Genomic DNA, 16,411 nt, shown 5'->3' with positions numbered 1-16,411 from the left:
TTTATTCATTTTTTTCCCTCCTTCCCTTTAATCAGCTGTTCCTGAGAACTGTTCTTCTCCCCCAGCAGCTTAGCTGTTTGGGTTTTTTTATCCAGAGCTTTTGGCAACAGATTTTGTTGCAACATACTTAGGTGACCAAGATGCCATTCAAGAGCCAGATGTGCTGAAGCAGCTCTGCATTTTCTCCTTCACAGAGCAATCTCACCTGAGAGAGAAGGGGTTACTTCTATCATGTCTAATCTACAGCCCATTAATGCTATTCTTCAGCATTGGCAGAAGCAATGTACAGCAGCTACCGAAGCTGAATTCCTTAGATTATCTTTAGTTGTTTTTTCAATAATATAGGAAAAAAGCCACTTCCAAAAATTGGGAAAGGAAGAAGCAGTTAGCAAGACTGAGGGAAAGAAGCGCTTTGATCAAATTAATCTAGTGGTCTCTTGGACAGGAAAGAGATGAGCCAACAACAGTGAGAAGGAAAAGGTACAACTAAGTTCCTTTGACTCCTTCAAGCTTTGGGGTCTCCTTGACACCTACTCTGACACTGTTCAGATGGCACCTGCGCTTTCTATTGTATTTCACAGGCCAGGAGCCTTGACCTTGTGTGAGAGGCACCACATGGAAGTCTGCATTTCAGAATGAAATTGAGCCCGCACACTGTCCTGTGGCTCACAAGTATCGACACTGAGTTGTGCGACACAACAGTGCACGGCAGGGGAGGAGGGCAGTTATCCCGCAGCACTCCATCAGCTGCTGTCCCCTCCTCTCCCTTGCTGCCACCCTTCACAACCGATGGAAAGAGGAATTATTTTAGGCAGAAGAGCAAGTGAGGGAGCACATTCAAGACTGAAGACCACGCTACAAGTCCAAAGCAAACTCCAGGAAGCTGAGAAAAGGAGAAAGGTCATAGCCAGTATTAATAGATTTTCCCCATCAGACACCCATGCTAGGTGTGCTACTTTGCAATTAAAACAGGGCAACAGAACCTCTTAATTAAACATTTTATTTAAACCAATACAAGCACCATGCTTAGCAAAAAAGATTTGGTTTAAAGTAAACATGCAATGTGAACTAGCAGAGACTAAACAGCATATGGAAGTTGTACTGGTTACTGAGATTTTCATGGAATTGCCAAATTCTCAAAACTGGCCGTGAACCTCTCGCCACTTTTACCACCCACAGCACTGGTGCCAACCCCGACATGTCACAGTACACAAGTCACACCGAGTCTGGATCACGTAACAAAAGCAAGAGTTTCACTGTGCCCTGTCTCATGTCCCATTGCCTCCATCTCACAGTTACTAGATGTATGTATCAAAAAAAAAAAGTTGCATGACATTTCCGTTTTGAGCGCACTAAAGGGAAGAATTGAACTCCCTTGCTTTTGCATGTTTGATTCAGACCCCTGTTACCAGTTTAACATTGTTTCTGGACTAGCTATTTTACAGTTAAAGATACAAAAATGGAATCCTGGTACAAATGCATAAGATGCTCCTTTGGAGAAGTGAAAAGGTGTCAACACCCGCATTATTGCCTCCTTTGATAGATCAAAACAGTATTCATGATACTAGAAACACACTTAAACCATCAGATACCAGCATTTAATTTTTTTTTTGTTAAAAATATTCAAACAATACAAGTCCATTTTATGGGCTGACATGCAAACTCATGCTTTAATTCAGATTACCGTCAATTAATAGGATTACAAGAGCTGTATCCCAGCCATCTATTCAGTATTTAAAGCAAACCAGATTAATCATGGCAGAAGTCTCCCTTTGAGAGACCTTTAACTCCAGGCCAAGGATTTTATGGCCAACTTACTAACTCCTGAAAATAGGAGCTCACAATGGAAAATGCTGACTCTCAGACCTTTAGCTACAAAGGCTCCCATATGTGGCATTAATTTATGTGGTCCTTTAGTTCGAACCCTCTTTAGAGATCTGAAAATTCAAGACAAATGCATGATTACAGATGGGCAACTCACTAGTAAAGCGCAGTCAGAACATACTGGCCTTCAGAACATGGACACATCTGCCTCCCACTGATCTTAAGGGGGCAGCAGTACAGAACAGTACAGTTCTCAAGAGAAATGGGAAAAGGATGTTACAAAAACAAGTATTATTTGTGCAGGAAAGATTTTGACATAATTAATGTCTTTGTTTAATCAAGTATTAGCACTACCTGTATCTCAAGAGCCTAGGACAGTAAGCAGCAGAGAGTTGTGTCAAAACACTGCATTAGAAACAAGGAAACCACAAACAAGCCTAGAACAGCAAACATCCTCTGCACACTTGTTCTCCAAGTACCTGCAGCTGCTTCCTCACTTCCACAGCTCTGAGAAGGGAAGGGGGTACAGCTGCCAAGAAAGGCTGTTTGAAGAATAATACTGGTGGGCTGAACAGCATCAACATCACCTTTCACAAGAAAGTGGGATTTAACACTCACCAGGATTTGTTTGCTTTCTGAAAGCCTGGAGGGGCAGCACCCAAGGCAGAAAGCGCTTAAGTGGAGGCAACAAGAACACCCCAAGTGAAAGAACTCAGACTGAAGATACAGCTGCAAGTAGCCATATTTTCTTGGCAGAAGGTGGAGCAATCCAGAGATGAAGAACCAAATTCAATCACTTGACTGCAGCAGCTCCTCCCTTCTCCTCCTGAGACAGGCCCCTGTTGCAGTTATTTTGTCAAGACCCATGCAAGCAGCAGTTGGACGCTGGCAGCCCACCAGTGTACAAAGTACAATGACAAAGGTTATTAATCCAGTTTTCCCCACTGCAAATCAAGCTGAACATTACAAGAGGCAGGTTCCCTCTCGTCCACGCTGTACTTTGTACACGCCTCACCTTTAGCACCATGCCAACAAAACAAGATCCTTGCTGTTTCAAGACTGATGCTTAGAATGACACTATTCTTTAAGCCAAAGTCTTATTTATACAATGTTTGTCACAAAAGACATTGTTTTTATTGATCTGTAGTACAGAATGATCAAGCAAGTTTCATAATCAACATTTTTTATCCAGGGAAATGAAATTGTTTTTCCAGTTCACTACGTCAACACAGGAATTTAATTTCAATTACAAGTGTTTCTTTCCTGCACTGAAAAATCAATTTAATTGGATCATTCTAACATGTATTTTGGAAAGCTCCTCTCAAGTCACATTTGGATACAAATAAATGAGCAGTAACATCAAACTAAGAAGAGATTTACCAACACTGAGGACCTTTGCAAATTAATTCCTTGTGATCTTAGAGGAATTAGTGTTTTAACACTAACACAACATATGTTTACAAACAAAAAAAAAATAAACCTTCTTTCAGCAAAGGTTTCACAGCATGAAATACTGGCCTCCAAATTTAACACTGCATTCCTTCTCACCAAACAGATTTGTTAGGGCAGCTGTATTTTAAGGTATGTTATCAACAGGAAGCTGCTCTTACGCAGATACTTACTCAGTAGCACAACAAACACTCATGAGCAAGATAGTGAGATACTGTCACGAGTACTCCTTTTGCCACTGCATGGGCTGAACACATCCCATAGCAGACAACTACTCTATTCAATATAAAACAGACCTGTAAAAAGACTGGTCATTTATAAAAGTTAAATACTATTTTCACATTAGAATATTTGCTGTTTCAAAGAGATGAACCGTAAGTAAATGAAAATCAAATTATCACTTATGCAAAAGCTTTATCTGGAATGTAATTTTTGACCAACAAGCAGTTAAGAAAGTTAAAGACTGTAATTAAAGTACTCAAAAGCTATGTGCGGCCAACTTTTATAACAAAAGAGATATAAATCACTCAATATTATGAAAAGCTTTAACCTCCTGACTCCTACAAATGGAGCAGATGACCAAAATTTCAAAGAAAATGAGGTTAGCTTCGTGGTTTGTTTTTTTTTTTTTTTAAAACAGATGTCAACTGCAACACTAGGCACTAGGAAAAAATGTTACTTGGATTCTTTAATAAAGTTTTTACCAAATTTGTAATAAGTGGCAGTGTAAAATTCTCAAGTCATTTTAAAGCTAACAAATTAAAGGCACACAGTATTAACAGGTGTTCATATTACAGGAAATGAGCAAAGAGGTAAACTTCTTAACAGTGTAATAAGTTATATATGCAAGACATCTGGTATGAGAGTAACCAGAATTGTAATTCAGCCCTTAGTTATCACCTAGTTCCTGTTAGACTGTATTAGCATGAAAACTGGACAGTCAAAGCTTTGCCCTGAAATTTAGTAAGATTGACTCAGTCAACTGAAGAATTACTGGAATGACAAAAATTAGTTCCAAGAATTTGCAAAAGTTCACATGGACTCGATGGAAAGAAAAATGGCTGGATTTGCTGTACAAGGATTTTGTCTTTTTAATACTAAATGCTTCCAGGGAGTGGTTTCCAAAATTGAGATGACATTAAGTCAAAAAGTTTGAAAAGTGACAGTACACAGTTTCTGCATATAAATGGCTAGTATATGTCATAAGGATGCATCTGTAGCTAAGAAAAAGTTAGCGTCAGCTTCCAAATTATGTTTGTAGATAGTTATAAATCCAGAACTGAACTATTTTAGTTATAGAAATATTAGTCACAAGAGTGCAAAAGGAGTCCCTGCAGAGAAGTATTCCCTTTTAACAGGTACAAATAAGGAAACACCTGCAAAGATTTGTTACTTCAAGGAGACAGACCTGCTATTCTTTGCACAAACTCTGCACGAGAGATATACTGCAGGAGACAGATGTAAATACAGTGCATTGTTTATATGTAAGTATTCATGTCTGGTTCCAGTATTATCAGGATGGTACATAAATACTTATTACAGAGGTTTTCTTAATGGAAGAAGCCCAGTTTCTCACGCAGCCATTCTTCAGTTAGGTCTTCTGTATTTCTTATTTCAAATACCTAAACAAAATTGCATTGCATAAATTCTTGAGGTGACGGTACTTGAAAGGGATAAGCATTCAGTGCAATCAATACCTTTCCACGCAAATTGTCTGAGCCATAATAAACCAACCGAGAGTTTTCATGTGCTTTTTTGAAAGGATCACTTAATATTCTTAAGTAGTATCAGTGGAAAATACCCAAGACTAAGTGGCAAGAAATATTACTAATGTGAACAAGAATCCCATAATTCTTATTTCTAAACTTGATTCTTCTCCTTTAAGAATATGTGGGAATAGCACATGTACTACATTTTAAAGTTACTCTGAAATGGCACCATCTCATATGCAGTATCCCAGCAAGAAGATTGTCTACTTGAAGAATAAAATTAATTTAACCTCTGGGCTGAATTAAGCCCAAAGTTCAGGAGTTTTGCTCAACCCAAGACACAGTTACTCCTCCTTTGAACTGAAATAAATCCATAGCATCCAGCAGCATACTGTTTTCCCTGTAAGAAACAAGCCTGGGATACCTCAAAATAGAAAACTTGGAGAAAAAAAACCTAAAAACACCACCCCAAAACCACCAACCCAAAGCTTTGCAGAAGTCTTAATCAAACCTTTAACATCGCCTTGAAGTAGGAAACAAGACCAAAGAGACCAATATACTCTTTACATTCCATATGGGCAAGTAACTGTTTTGCTTTGATTTTTTTTTTTTTAAATACCCTTGAAGAGAGGATAAGTTAATTCTGTATTGTTAACTGGACTCCTTGAGATGCCCACAAATGGATCATCTTTTCAGAAGAGCCAACTAAGTAAATTTTACAAATCCATAGGCCTTCAAAAGTGTTCTTCTAGGTAGTGAAAACAAGAAAAATGTTTCAACTGGAGACGACTATTCTGACAACACTGAAAATAAAGCTATGTCAGCACTAAATCAGTTATCTGCCCTTCTAATGGTATGGAGTACATAGCTGCAAAAAGCACACTCAGGCCAATGGAATAGATGGGATTTTGTAAGACCCACAAAACAAACTTCTCAGTGAACCTGCTGTTGGGAATGAACTTCCTGTTTAGTCCTGTCCTTAGCCATTTTACCATTTTTTTTACTCAGGAAACAATTCAAGTTTTGTATCTTTTCTTCCTCATTTCTCGTCTCTGCTGGAGTGGGCTCTGGACACTGCTGCTTGTCTTTAGACAGTGATCCACTACTATCAACTAATATTGATTTTTTTAAAGATAGGGGAAAAATCCCAAAATTCAGTTAGAAGAACAGATCAGCTTAACAGAAGCCAAGCTAATATGCAAGCTACCGAAAAAACCAAGATGACTGAGTTGAGTCACATGCAGAAATCACACCAGGAGGAAGTCACAGCATGAGCTAAACTGAAACACAGCTCAGCAAGGGGCAAGAATAAAGCACATCTGAGGAGCAAGTAAGCAACCCAGACTGGAGACAGCCTATCTTCTCCAGCTTTGGAAGGAAGATGATCATGGACCTCAATATCCGCTCCTAGGCTTTTACTGAAAAGCCTTTTAGACTGAATTTCTCCTACTTGACAGGTGATAGTAACTCCAACACAGCTAAGCCCTAGGCTTTCACCTTCTCATCAACTCTTCTTTCACACTCACTGCAAACTGCCTTCCTTCTAAAGGAATTCTTCTTTTCTATCTGAGATGCTAGAGTTCTCAGGCCTCTAAGATGCAGTTTCAACAGACCTAAAAAAATATTTCTCGGGGCTGTACTGATTGCTTCCACCACCTTCTCTTCTGCTTCCCTCCTATTTACTCCTGTCAACCTGACGTCTAATTTAAAAGAAAGCTCCTTTCTTACAAGGCACAGCAGAAGAGGTAGAGTTCACAGTTCTCTTATTGGCCCAACACACATTTTTACTGGGATGTTTGAGTACTCAAGCCAGGACAACGAAGACCAAAAGGGAGCGGTGAAGTCATTTCCCATTGTATGAAAAACTTGAAGTGACCACTGACTCTATTTAGCTTTGCTGGTTGAACTAAAACTTTAAGAAGTCTAGCTGCCAATTAAGCAGAAATTTCAAAGATCCCCAAAATGACAATTAGGTGGCAATTTTATTTTTTTTTTTTAAATTATACCTAGGCCTACTGAGTGCAGTGATTTCCTCAGGTCTCAGTACTGGAGGAAGCAAACAGGAAGATTTAGAATTGTTCAGCACTTGGCACATGTTACTTATTCTGAAGGCTATGTTATATTAATATATATATTAATATTTCCCAAAGATATCCATCCTACCGATGGGTATTTTAGTTTTGGAGAACACTGTTCTCCCTGTACCTTAAAACTCCAGAAATCCTCACATCTACTCCTCTCTTCAGTCTTTCTAAAACAGAATCTGTTCACTGTAATTACAAAGTTTCATAACACCCTTCTTGCAATAGGTTCAAGCAAGACACAAAACAGCTTCCACAACCTGCATTTAAGGGGGAGGCAGTTATTTCAACTAGACGGTTATACCTTAGTGAGTTCAGCTGTCTGTACAAGTTTATTCTTGCTTCCAGCATACATCATCTGCTGTTCAGGTTTACATCCTGTAGTTGTGTGGAAAAAAAGAGGTTTTGTTTAGTTATTTTGACTGCAACACTTCAAAAATAAGATTTTTTTTTTAAAAAAAGAAGCCAAATTGAAAGCTGAAGTCTCCATTCAGAAAAGTGACTTATTTCTTTACATACATTATCATCCTTGCTCTTACTTTCATATCTAGCACTTGAAAACTATTTCCAGAAGTAACAGTTGTGCAGGTTGAATCGGTCTCAACACGCACCTGTATTTCTGCTTAGAGCTAACATCAAATATTGCAGCAGCCAAATTTGAATCACAACAGCTGAAGCAGCAGTACCTCCCGCCACTCCAGTAGTGTGCTGATTACACTCCATTCAATTCTTTGCCCTCTTGCTATTTCTGGAAGATTCCCATGTGTTTGCTAGTTACACTTACACAGATCTTTGTAGCATATGCCTTTTGAGCTGGAGTCAAACTGAGAACAAATCAAGTCAGTTTGAATTTGTTGTTCTTTCTCCTCATCTTCCCTCAAATCCCCCAACTGAATTGGTAGCTCAAAATGACTCCCCCCTCCGCTGCCCCAAGCACAGAGCAGCTTCAGTCACCGTTGAAGTTAACCTCTGTGTAGAGTCCCAGCTAATGGTTCATTGTTTCTGACTCCAGTATCAGCCTAACCACTAAGTTTGCAGAAAGTTTTTTGAAACAGAAAAACTCAAGGAAAAAAGGCTTTTCTTTACAAGCTGCTTGTTTAGAAGTTTCTAGACGAGAGTGTACTTTTAAATCTTGCCACCCATAAAGAACATAGTCTAAGCTCTCTTTTCCTACAGAGTACTACAAATCTGCCTGCTCTGCTATTTCAAGGTCTCCTGGGAAGTTTCTTACTGCTCTTCTAACTCACAAAATATCTATCCTTCAGAAGAGAAGTAACACTCATAACATTCACACAAAGATTCTCAGGTAACTACAGCAGAATATGCTCACAAGTTGCTAAACTCTTTACCTACCTAGTTTTTCTAGTTCTGAGTAACAAAGGGTAAAACAATGCAATCGGTTTATCTTCTTCTAGAGGATAACAAGGATAATCCAGTAATACCAGCAAGCTACCATATTACAAGTCAGAAGACAGAAAGAAGCCACAAGAAGAATTCAGCTCCAAGTTCAAATCAAGTCTCAGGTTATTTGGCTTCTATTAACTTACACAGTTCCCTGTACAGGTATGTTTATGGTGAGGGTTGCTGTGACATAAGCAGAGGAAGCTACTGCTCTGTATAAATTTGGGACTATCTAAGATTACAGCCTCTTTCTCCTTGAATGTAGTCTGTTCACCCAGCACCTTCACCTGCCCAGATCTGGGTTATGGAGCCCTCTTTTCCTCCTTTTCACCCATAGTTGTGACAGCTGTTTAGACTTTCATACTACCACAGCACTGTTTGGAGGCATCCTCTGCTGCTGCCCATTGCACACAGCCCCCCTGGAAAACCCTCCTCTCGAATCCCAATGCTTTTAGAGACCTGTTCCTTTCACAGGTAAACATGGGTTCCCTGCTCCTTCTGAGGAGGAGAAAAATTTCTTCCCACCCTGTCACTAACATCCCAATAGCAAGATGGACAGAGGTGAAGAGACACCCTCAGGAACAGAGGTGGTATCTTCCAGCCCTCTCCTCACCCATTTCCTGAGCCTTGTCTGGTCATATTTTGAGGATTCCCCTAGATTTGAGGAGAGGGTGACAGGAAACTCACTAAGTTAAACAGCCATGAATAGATGCAGAGTGCTCCAGGCTCCTTTCCTTTACAGGAGGGTGTTGCTGAGCACACCCCTGAGAACACAGTGGGCAGGCACGATTAGAAAGACACCTTTTGGGCAGCTACACAGGAAACTAATGCTTCTGTTCAGCCTTCAGAAATGGAAAAGATAAAACCTCTTCTATCATATGCCCTAAGCGCCCTAAATGTGAACCCCAAAGGCAGTGAAAACCTCCAGCAACTAGGCAGATTTGGGCAAATGAAGTGGTTACACTTGTCAGGAGGTGATGGTGAGGATGGAGCTAAGACACTAGAGATTCCTCTCTGCCAAAGAAGGTCTTCAGACAATGCCATAGCTTTGGAGTGCCTTGTTGCCAGCAGTGGCATAAGCAAATCTAGCCTTAAGCATCTGAATCACTATGTGAGCATTAAGCGCTAATTTTATCTTCCACAGCAAAGAATATTCCCATATTTACAGCACACAGTAGCTACCATTCACAATATTCACTCACCAACTGGACTGGAGAAGATAAAGCACAATGGATAAGAAACTCTTCCATCATCGTGCTGATACTTGTAACTATACACAATAAATGTTTTTTCTGAGGTTAAAGAAACTAAGAAATCAATGATTTTAGTAGGATATAATCCTCAGTTATCAGAGCTTGATGCAGACACAAATAAGTTGCATTCTAGAAGATGCTTTAAATTCAATAAGCAGTCTCATTGTCCTCCTGTTTTCACATTCATATTTGACTTTCAGAACTTACCCTGCCTGCCTTTACCAACCTGTACCACAGCTGGGCGTGAGGGCTGGTTCTGTATTAGTTTCACATCAGAGAGCTAAAAAAAAAAGTCACCCTTTCAGCACAAATATTGCTCTCTCAGCTTTGTAAGAAGACTTCCCACACCCACCAACATGCTTCTGGCTTAATGAAAGCCAAATTCTTTCTTTGCAGACTAAGCACTTCATTGTTTCAGGTGTTTTGCTGAATTTGAACTCAAGTTTTAGCTAGGACTCCTGCTTTATAACCTCCTACTGCACTATAGTCATGAAAGGAAAGAGTCAGAATGGCACGTGGAATAGTGCCAGCCAGCTTTTGAGGATAATGGAGGCAGATATTTTCTTCACTATTAACTTAAGTACCCCTCTTATTTCATGTAGTTAATGAATAATTTACTTGCCCTTCTTTTCTACTTCTTTTTTTTTTCTTAAAATACAGGGATTCTTTTCTAAATCACATGCCTACAGCACTCCCAGAATCAGTAACTGCAGCAAAATAGCAAGGGCCACATGCTGATAAAGTACCAAAACAGATCCTAAGTTACACAGGCACTTTTCTATATTTAGAAGTAGCCACATACAAACCCGGTACATTTTACTCACTTCTTTACATTAACAGCAGTGTGGCTTCGCTTTACTTCCCCAAACATTATATAGTCTAAAAAGAAACAAAACCTCAGGAAAGGCTTAAATGTGTCAGTCATTGTTTCAACAAGTGGGACAAGTGTTCAGTGCATCATGAGAACTGATCCCTGGATTATCTCACAAATAAAGTATCAGTAAAATCACACTACAGGCAAGTATTGGCCTAAAAAGGTGAAGTCCAACTTGGAACATTTTGAACAGCTTCCAGGAGTGAGTAAGCCCAAATGCCAGCAGCATAAGAAGGATATCGAGGTTGTCTCTCAGGCAGCTCATCTTTTAGCTCATCAGGAGAAATACCCTGGTAACATTAAACACAAGCAATATTTGAACAAATGATCTTGCACTTGAAGGTATATGCACTATGAAGGCTAAAGCAGAATAACGGAACAGTGACACTGCTGGAAGTTAGATGTACATCTACAGCTGAACTGATAACGATCTCACTCAGATTACTAGAGTAGTCTAGGAAAACGTGTGTGCTAATAGATTCCTATGACTAAACACAGAATTAATGTTAGCATGAATAATCATCCCTATTTTAGGCATAATGAGTTTTGAAAACATTTTTGGCTCTAGTTGGATATGCTGGCAACCACCATGCTTTTCTAACTCTAGTGCTAAACAGAAGTAAGCAAGCACACACGAAAAAGGCTCTGTTAAAATCAGCTACATAAATGGTGCTTTTGAAAAATTCAGTCCTTCCTCTTTGAGCAAGCAAAAACAAGAGTCCCCATTCTACTGAAATATTACATTAACTCCTACATGCTAGGGAATAAGAGCTAGGGTTAACGCTCAAATCCCTGGGAAGGATTTAATTTTGCCCTATGGACCATTAAGAAACACTACACGCTGAGCTGACCTTATTAAGCCACCTATCAAATTTAGAGTCTGCAAAGGATTAGCAACCCTAGCTTCTAATTGATGGCAGATCAGCTCAGAGTCAAACACAGCAGAAATCTCTTCAAAAAGCCAGCAGGTGCCAAAGATGCTTTTTACATAGTTGTATCATAACAGCTTTAAAATAAATTTTTTGTGCAATTAATTAGTCAACTCAATTGCTTCTGCCTAGTTCCACTATTAATAGTGCTGTGCTTTACATGCAGAGTGACCATGCATTTAAATAAGCTCATGACCCAAATTAGATTAAGAGTTTGATAACAATTTGAAACTAAGGCAGTACCTTAGAGACAACAATACATTGCAGGCTGAAGATACTCTTATTTACAATTCATTTAACAAACCTCATGCTCCTCATCCAGTACCACCAACTGCTTATCCTTGTCGATTTTCACTATAAATCAAAACAAAACATAGATCAATGGTTTTTTTAATCGATTTACACAATGTGTGCATGAAGCTTTTTAACGTTCCCCCACCAGCATACTCCTTGTGCTTCCATTCTGCTTCTTCCGTCTGTCCCATGATTTCACAAAACCACTGAAGTCAAGAGATGTGCACAGTCTGAGCGCTGTTCATTGCGACACATTCTGCTCAGATTTCAAAGACGGAAATGTCAAACTCCCCTACCTAAAGGCTACAAAATTTACAAACTCAAAATGACTGTGCTTTGACATTTTTCACTACCATTTGACAAACACTGGTAGACTACGAGCCACAATTAAGTATAAATACTCTACTAAGAGCAGATGCAGTCTTGTATCACAGAAACAGTGTTGCTTTACTGTTAAAATTACAGGCAGAATTGGAAGCACCAGAGTTCATACAAGAAACAGCCTCTTGGCTCACATTTACCTGTTACAGCAGCAACATTACATGGGAAGGAAAAGAGGAGATAGGATTTTCTGCAAGACCTTGCAAGTTTTCTCAGACATGTTTTTAACTTACTTATAATGGCAGCATTGTTGGTTTCTTTACGAAACCGGAATTTTCTCAGTTTCTCCACCAGGTCTTCAGCAACATCACAAACCACCAGAGATTCACTCTGCAAAAAGGAAATGGCAGAGGGGAGGGAAAGATAAATCTTTCTAGTAAACCAGAAAAAAATCCCCATGTTACGCATACGTGCGCATAAACCCTACTGAAGTGGAACTGCATGCAACTTGTCCAACGTTTCAGAACATATAAATAAACCAGAGAAACCAGGGATGAAAGCAGTTTTTAGAAACACAGTAACAGAACACTTATCTCTTTTAATATCCCTCCTCAACAGCACACAGTTAGCTAGAAATATTAGGTATTCCTGAACTGGGATTATTCTCATAGCTCTTAGAAATAAACAAATTTTACAGTTCATTTGCCAAGTCAAATCCTGAAATAAGGAAGCCCCTTAGAGTGGCAGTAAACTGGCTAAAGTAATTTAAGCATTTAAAATAGGAGCTGAATTTCTTCTTTCAGAACAGAGACAGTCATCAAGGGACACTGCTTATTTTTACCCAAAAAAATATTAACTGAACTATTGAGATTTACACACACAGAAAGCATTTAAGACATTTTAATCAAAAAGCATGCATAGTTTCCCTCTATGTGCTTATATGTTACTAACTGCAAGTTTTCAGAAGAAATGTCCAGATAACATATTAGTCATCACACTGAAGACAGGGAAGGAAATGATTATTTCACAAGCAACCATGCAGGTTATCTTCCATTACACATGCAATTTTTAAGCAGTACCAAGCCAACCACTGCCATTTCCTGAGCAACATTTTATACCACACAACCTCCATCGCCACAGTTAAGAGATGCATGCCAGCCAGATGAAGAAAAGTTATTTAACATCTCCAGTTTATTCATATTATTGTTTTTGTAAATTCCTCAGGCATCAAGGCTTTTGTGCCAAAACAACTGCGCTTCAAGAGTTCTTCAAAACAATTGCTCAAATAAAAAAATAATTGCAAGATTACCTATCACAATCTCTACTAGAGCAGTTTCACTGAGCCAAATCACTGCTTACAAATCAGAATAAAGTTACTGTTTAAACTGAGGTTTCTCCCCTTGCATTCAACATCGGCTTGTTTGCGAGGTCTTCCTCAAAAAGCAGAGAAGCGTCTTTTCTTCCCCACTTCCAAAATCACCTTGCAAATATCCTGTGTTCGTTGCTACCCCTAAAAAGACTTCCACCTCAACCAAATTCTGGCACAAAATCGTGTGCCTCTGCTTCCTTTTAACAACTGGAGAGGAAATCAGGCTCCGCTGTGACAGGACAGGTCAGGCACTGGGTGTGCAGCCTTCACTATTTTGCTTGCTTTCCCTAAACTTTGAAGATTGTTTTTGGCTCCCTGTGATCCACAAATGTTATGAATACCCACTCGCTATTTCAGGAGGTCTCTACTTAAAAACCAACAGAATTCAGGGCTACATTTCAAAGTTAAAGTTATATTCTGTATCAAACACTTTTCTGAAGGAAGCATTTCTCCCAGTCCCCTGGGCTCAGCAGCTTCCTAACATCTTCCAGCAGACCCTTCAGGTTAAGCAGCGCTCTGGTTCCCACCTGTGCAGCCACACAAACATAAGTCCCTAAGAGAAGCCGAAGCCTGTGCCCGCAAAACACATGGTGCCCTCCGATTCAGATCATCTATCGGGGCTAAGCTGGCTTACCAGTGCTGGGTTTAATAAAAACTAAAGAAAGTCAAGAGACAGGAGCACTGCGCAGACAGCGGGCACACCTGCCAAACAGCGCAGGGAGGGGTGTTGCTCTTGGTTAACCTCAGCCACCATTCATACCAACATTATACTTCAAGATTTTTCAGAAACCGACTTAGCCGTCTGCCGGACAGCCGCTGGCAGGGCAGGTCACAACTTCCTTTTTAGCCAGCTGTTTCTTCACTCTCCCCCCGCAGGCTGCCAGCGCCCAGCAGAAAAACAACCGAGGAGATCCTTTTGCCAGCGGGGGAGCACGGCACGACCCGGGGGTCGGGCAGGGCCGCCCCGGAGGAGCTTCTCCCGGCGGCACCTTGCAGGGCAGCACCCCCAGACCGACGGGTACCGGCCAGCCCTCAGGAAACACCTGCTCTCCCCTCAGAACTATCCTCTCCAGTCCGCCGAGCCCCGGCCCCGCGGGGACACCGGCCTCACGCCGCCCCTCCCGCCTCAGCGGGGGACCCTCCCGGGAAGGTGACCGGTTTCTCCCCGCGGAGGCGGTTGGGCTCCCCCCGGCCCGGCCTCACCCTCCCACCTCCACCTCGGGCAGCGCGGGCTCCCCTCACCATCTTGCGCGCGCGCAACCGCCCAACCGCCGCCGCTCGCGCGCCAACAACGGAAACCGCCGCCCGCCGCCGCCACCTCTTCGCTGGGCTGCGACTGCGCCTGCGCGGCGGAGACCCCGCCTCCCCCGCCCTTCTGGCCAATCAGCGCCATCGTCCCAGCCAGGGCGGGTAGCGTCACCCGCCTACGGGCAGCGGGAAGGTTCAAGGTTCGCGGGGAGCGGTTTCCCCCTTTGGCGGGCGGGGCTCACGTGCCGCAAGGGGAGGGAGGTGAAGGGGCGCGTGTGCCGCGGCGCCACGTGACGCCCGTTGCCATAGCGCCGCGGCCCCGCCCTCCCGCGGGGAGTCATGGCAACGGGGCGGGGCCGTGTGCAACCGGCGGGGCGGTGTTCCCTCAGGCCCGGGCAGGCCGCGGGGCGGCGGGATCGGATCGGGGACTTCTGCTTCTTAGCGGTTCGAGTGCCTGAAGGGTGGCAGTATCTCAACCCCGATCCGCAGAGGATCTTCCCTGTGCCAAGGCCCCGGGCCGCGGTGTCAGCCCACGGGCAAGGTCAGGAGCGGGCCCGGGGCGGGGGAGCACGGTTAGACGAAGCCTGTTAGTAACTTCGCGTCCGTTACTAAAACACCAGAGGACACGCCCAGAAAAATGACTGTTAAAAAGGCCTCAGCTGGAACGTCTATCTCATTAAACATCAGAAAATTCAAGCATGAGACAGAAATCAGACTTGGTAAGTTCTGCTGCTCTTGTTTGTACAAGCTGAGCATAACTGTGGAAGTCAACCAGGATTTGGAGCTCACGAATCACAAATACGAGCAGTGAGTGCAAGGCAGACACTTCCATACTACACTGTTGATAGAGGGCTGCCTTGGTGCTGGAGGAAATATCTGGCCTTTTTCGTGCTGCTGGGAATTTAAACTGGCATAAAAGAAAAGAAAATGCCTTCTCCACAATCCAGTAACAATAAGAATTAAGAATATCACCACTTTTCTGGCTCAAAGAGAATGAAAGCATAGATAAACACTTCACATCTCAGATGTGAATTATATTAATGACTTAAATGCCGGATCCATAAGATAAAATTGCAGATTTTCGACCAGAGCTTCAGTAAACACCACAGAAGTGCAGGATTTCCGAGCAGTTGTTGAAGAGTCACTTCATCTCTGAACACTCTTAAATACAGCTATTTCCTGGTGTGGTGGTGTGTAGGTAGGGTGCTTATTCATCTCAGCATGCAAAACACATTTGCGTTGCGCTGTGTTTAGAAGTGGAGGTCACGGGAGGAATTGGGCAGCATCCCATCTTTACTCACAGAATCATCTCGGTTGGAAAAGACCTTGAAGCTCCTCCAGTCCAACCATTAACCTCACACTGACCGTTCCCAACTCCACCAGATCCCTCAGCGCTGGGTCAACCCGACTCTTCAACCCCTCCAGGGATGGGGACTCCCCCCCTGCCCTGGGCAGCCCATTCCAACGCCCAACAACCCCTTCTGCAAAGAAATCCTTCCTAAGAGCCAGTCTGATCCTGCCCTGGCGCAGCTTGAGGCCATTCCCTCTTGTCCTGGCGCTTGTTCCTTGGCTCAAGAGACACATCTCCACTCTCTGCACCCTCCTTTCAGGTTGTCCAAGCGCCAGGAGGCACGGAGGTGTTTGAAGGTGGGTTGTGCC

The 16,411-nt window shown here is 42.1% G+C and overlaps 1 protein-coding gene across 1 annotated transcript; it reads right to left on the bottom strand.

Annotated features, from left to right (window-relative positions):
• Positions 1 to 984: 984 nt before the first annotated feature.
• On the bottom strand, positions 985 to 14,833 carry GMFB (glia maturation factor beta). Its single transcript, XM_074869178.1, has 7 exons — positions 14,747 to 14,833; positions 12,429 to 12,525; positions 11,825 to 11,874; positions 10,832 to 10,881; positions 9,667 to 9,749; positions 7,368 to 7,441; positions 985 to 4,895 (listed from the first exon to the last, which is right to left on the bottom strand). Exons 1-7 carry the CDS (start codon positions 14,747 to 14,749, stop codon positions 4,824 to 4,826), a joined length of 429 nt encoding a protein of 142 aa, XP_074725279.1. The 5' UTR covers positions 14,750 to 14,833; the 3' UTR covers positions 985 to 4,823.
• Between the last annotated feature and the right edge of the window lie 1,578 nt (positions 14,834 to 16,411).

This window comes from Strix uralensis, chromosome 4 (genome assembly GCF_047716275.1).
Source record: "Strix uralensis isolate ZFMK-TIS-50842 chromosome 4, bStrUra1, whole genome shotgun sequence".
Classification (NCBI taxonomy): domain Eukaryota; kingdom Metazoa; phylum Chordata; class Aves; order Strigiformes; family Strigidae; genus Strix; species Strix uralensis.
Note: the sequence above shows the minus strand (reverse complement) of the source record. Positions and strands in the feature narration are given on the sequence as shown.

Coding starts and splice junctions, on each gene's coding strand:
- GMFB (XM_074869178.1), bottom strand. Junction 10,882..11,824: donor TACTGGATGAGGAGCATGAG/GTTTGTTAAATG, acceptor TAATGTTACCAG/GGTATTTCTCCTGATGAGCT. Junction 7,442..9,666: donor TATCTTCTCCAGTCCAGTTG/GTGAGTGAATAT, acceptor ACACAACTACAG/GATGTAAACCTGAACAGCAG.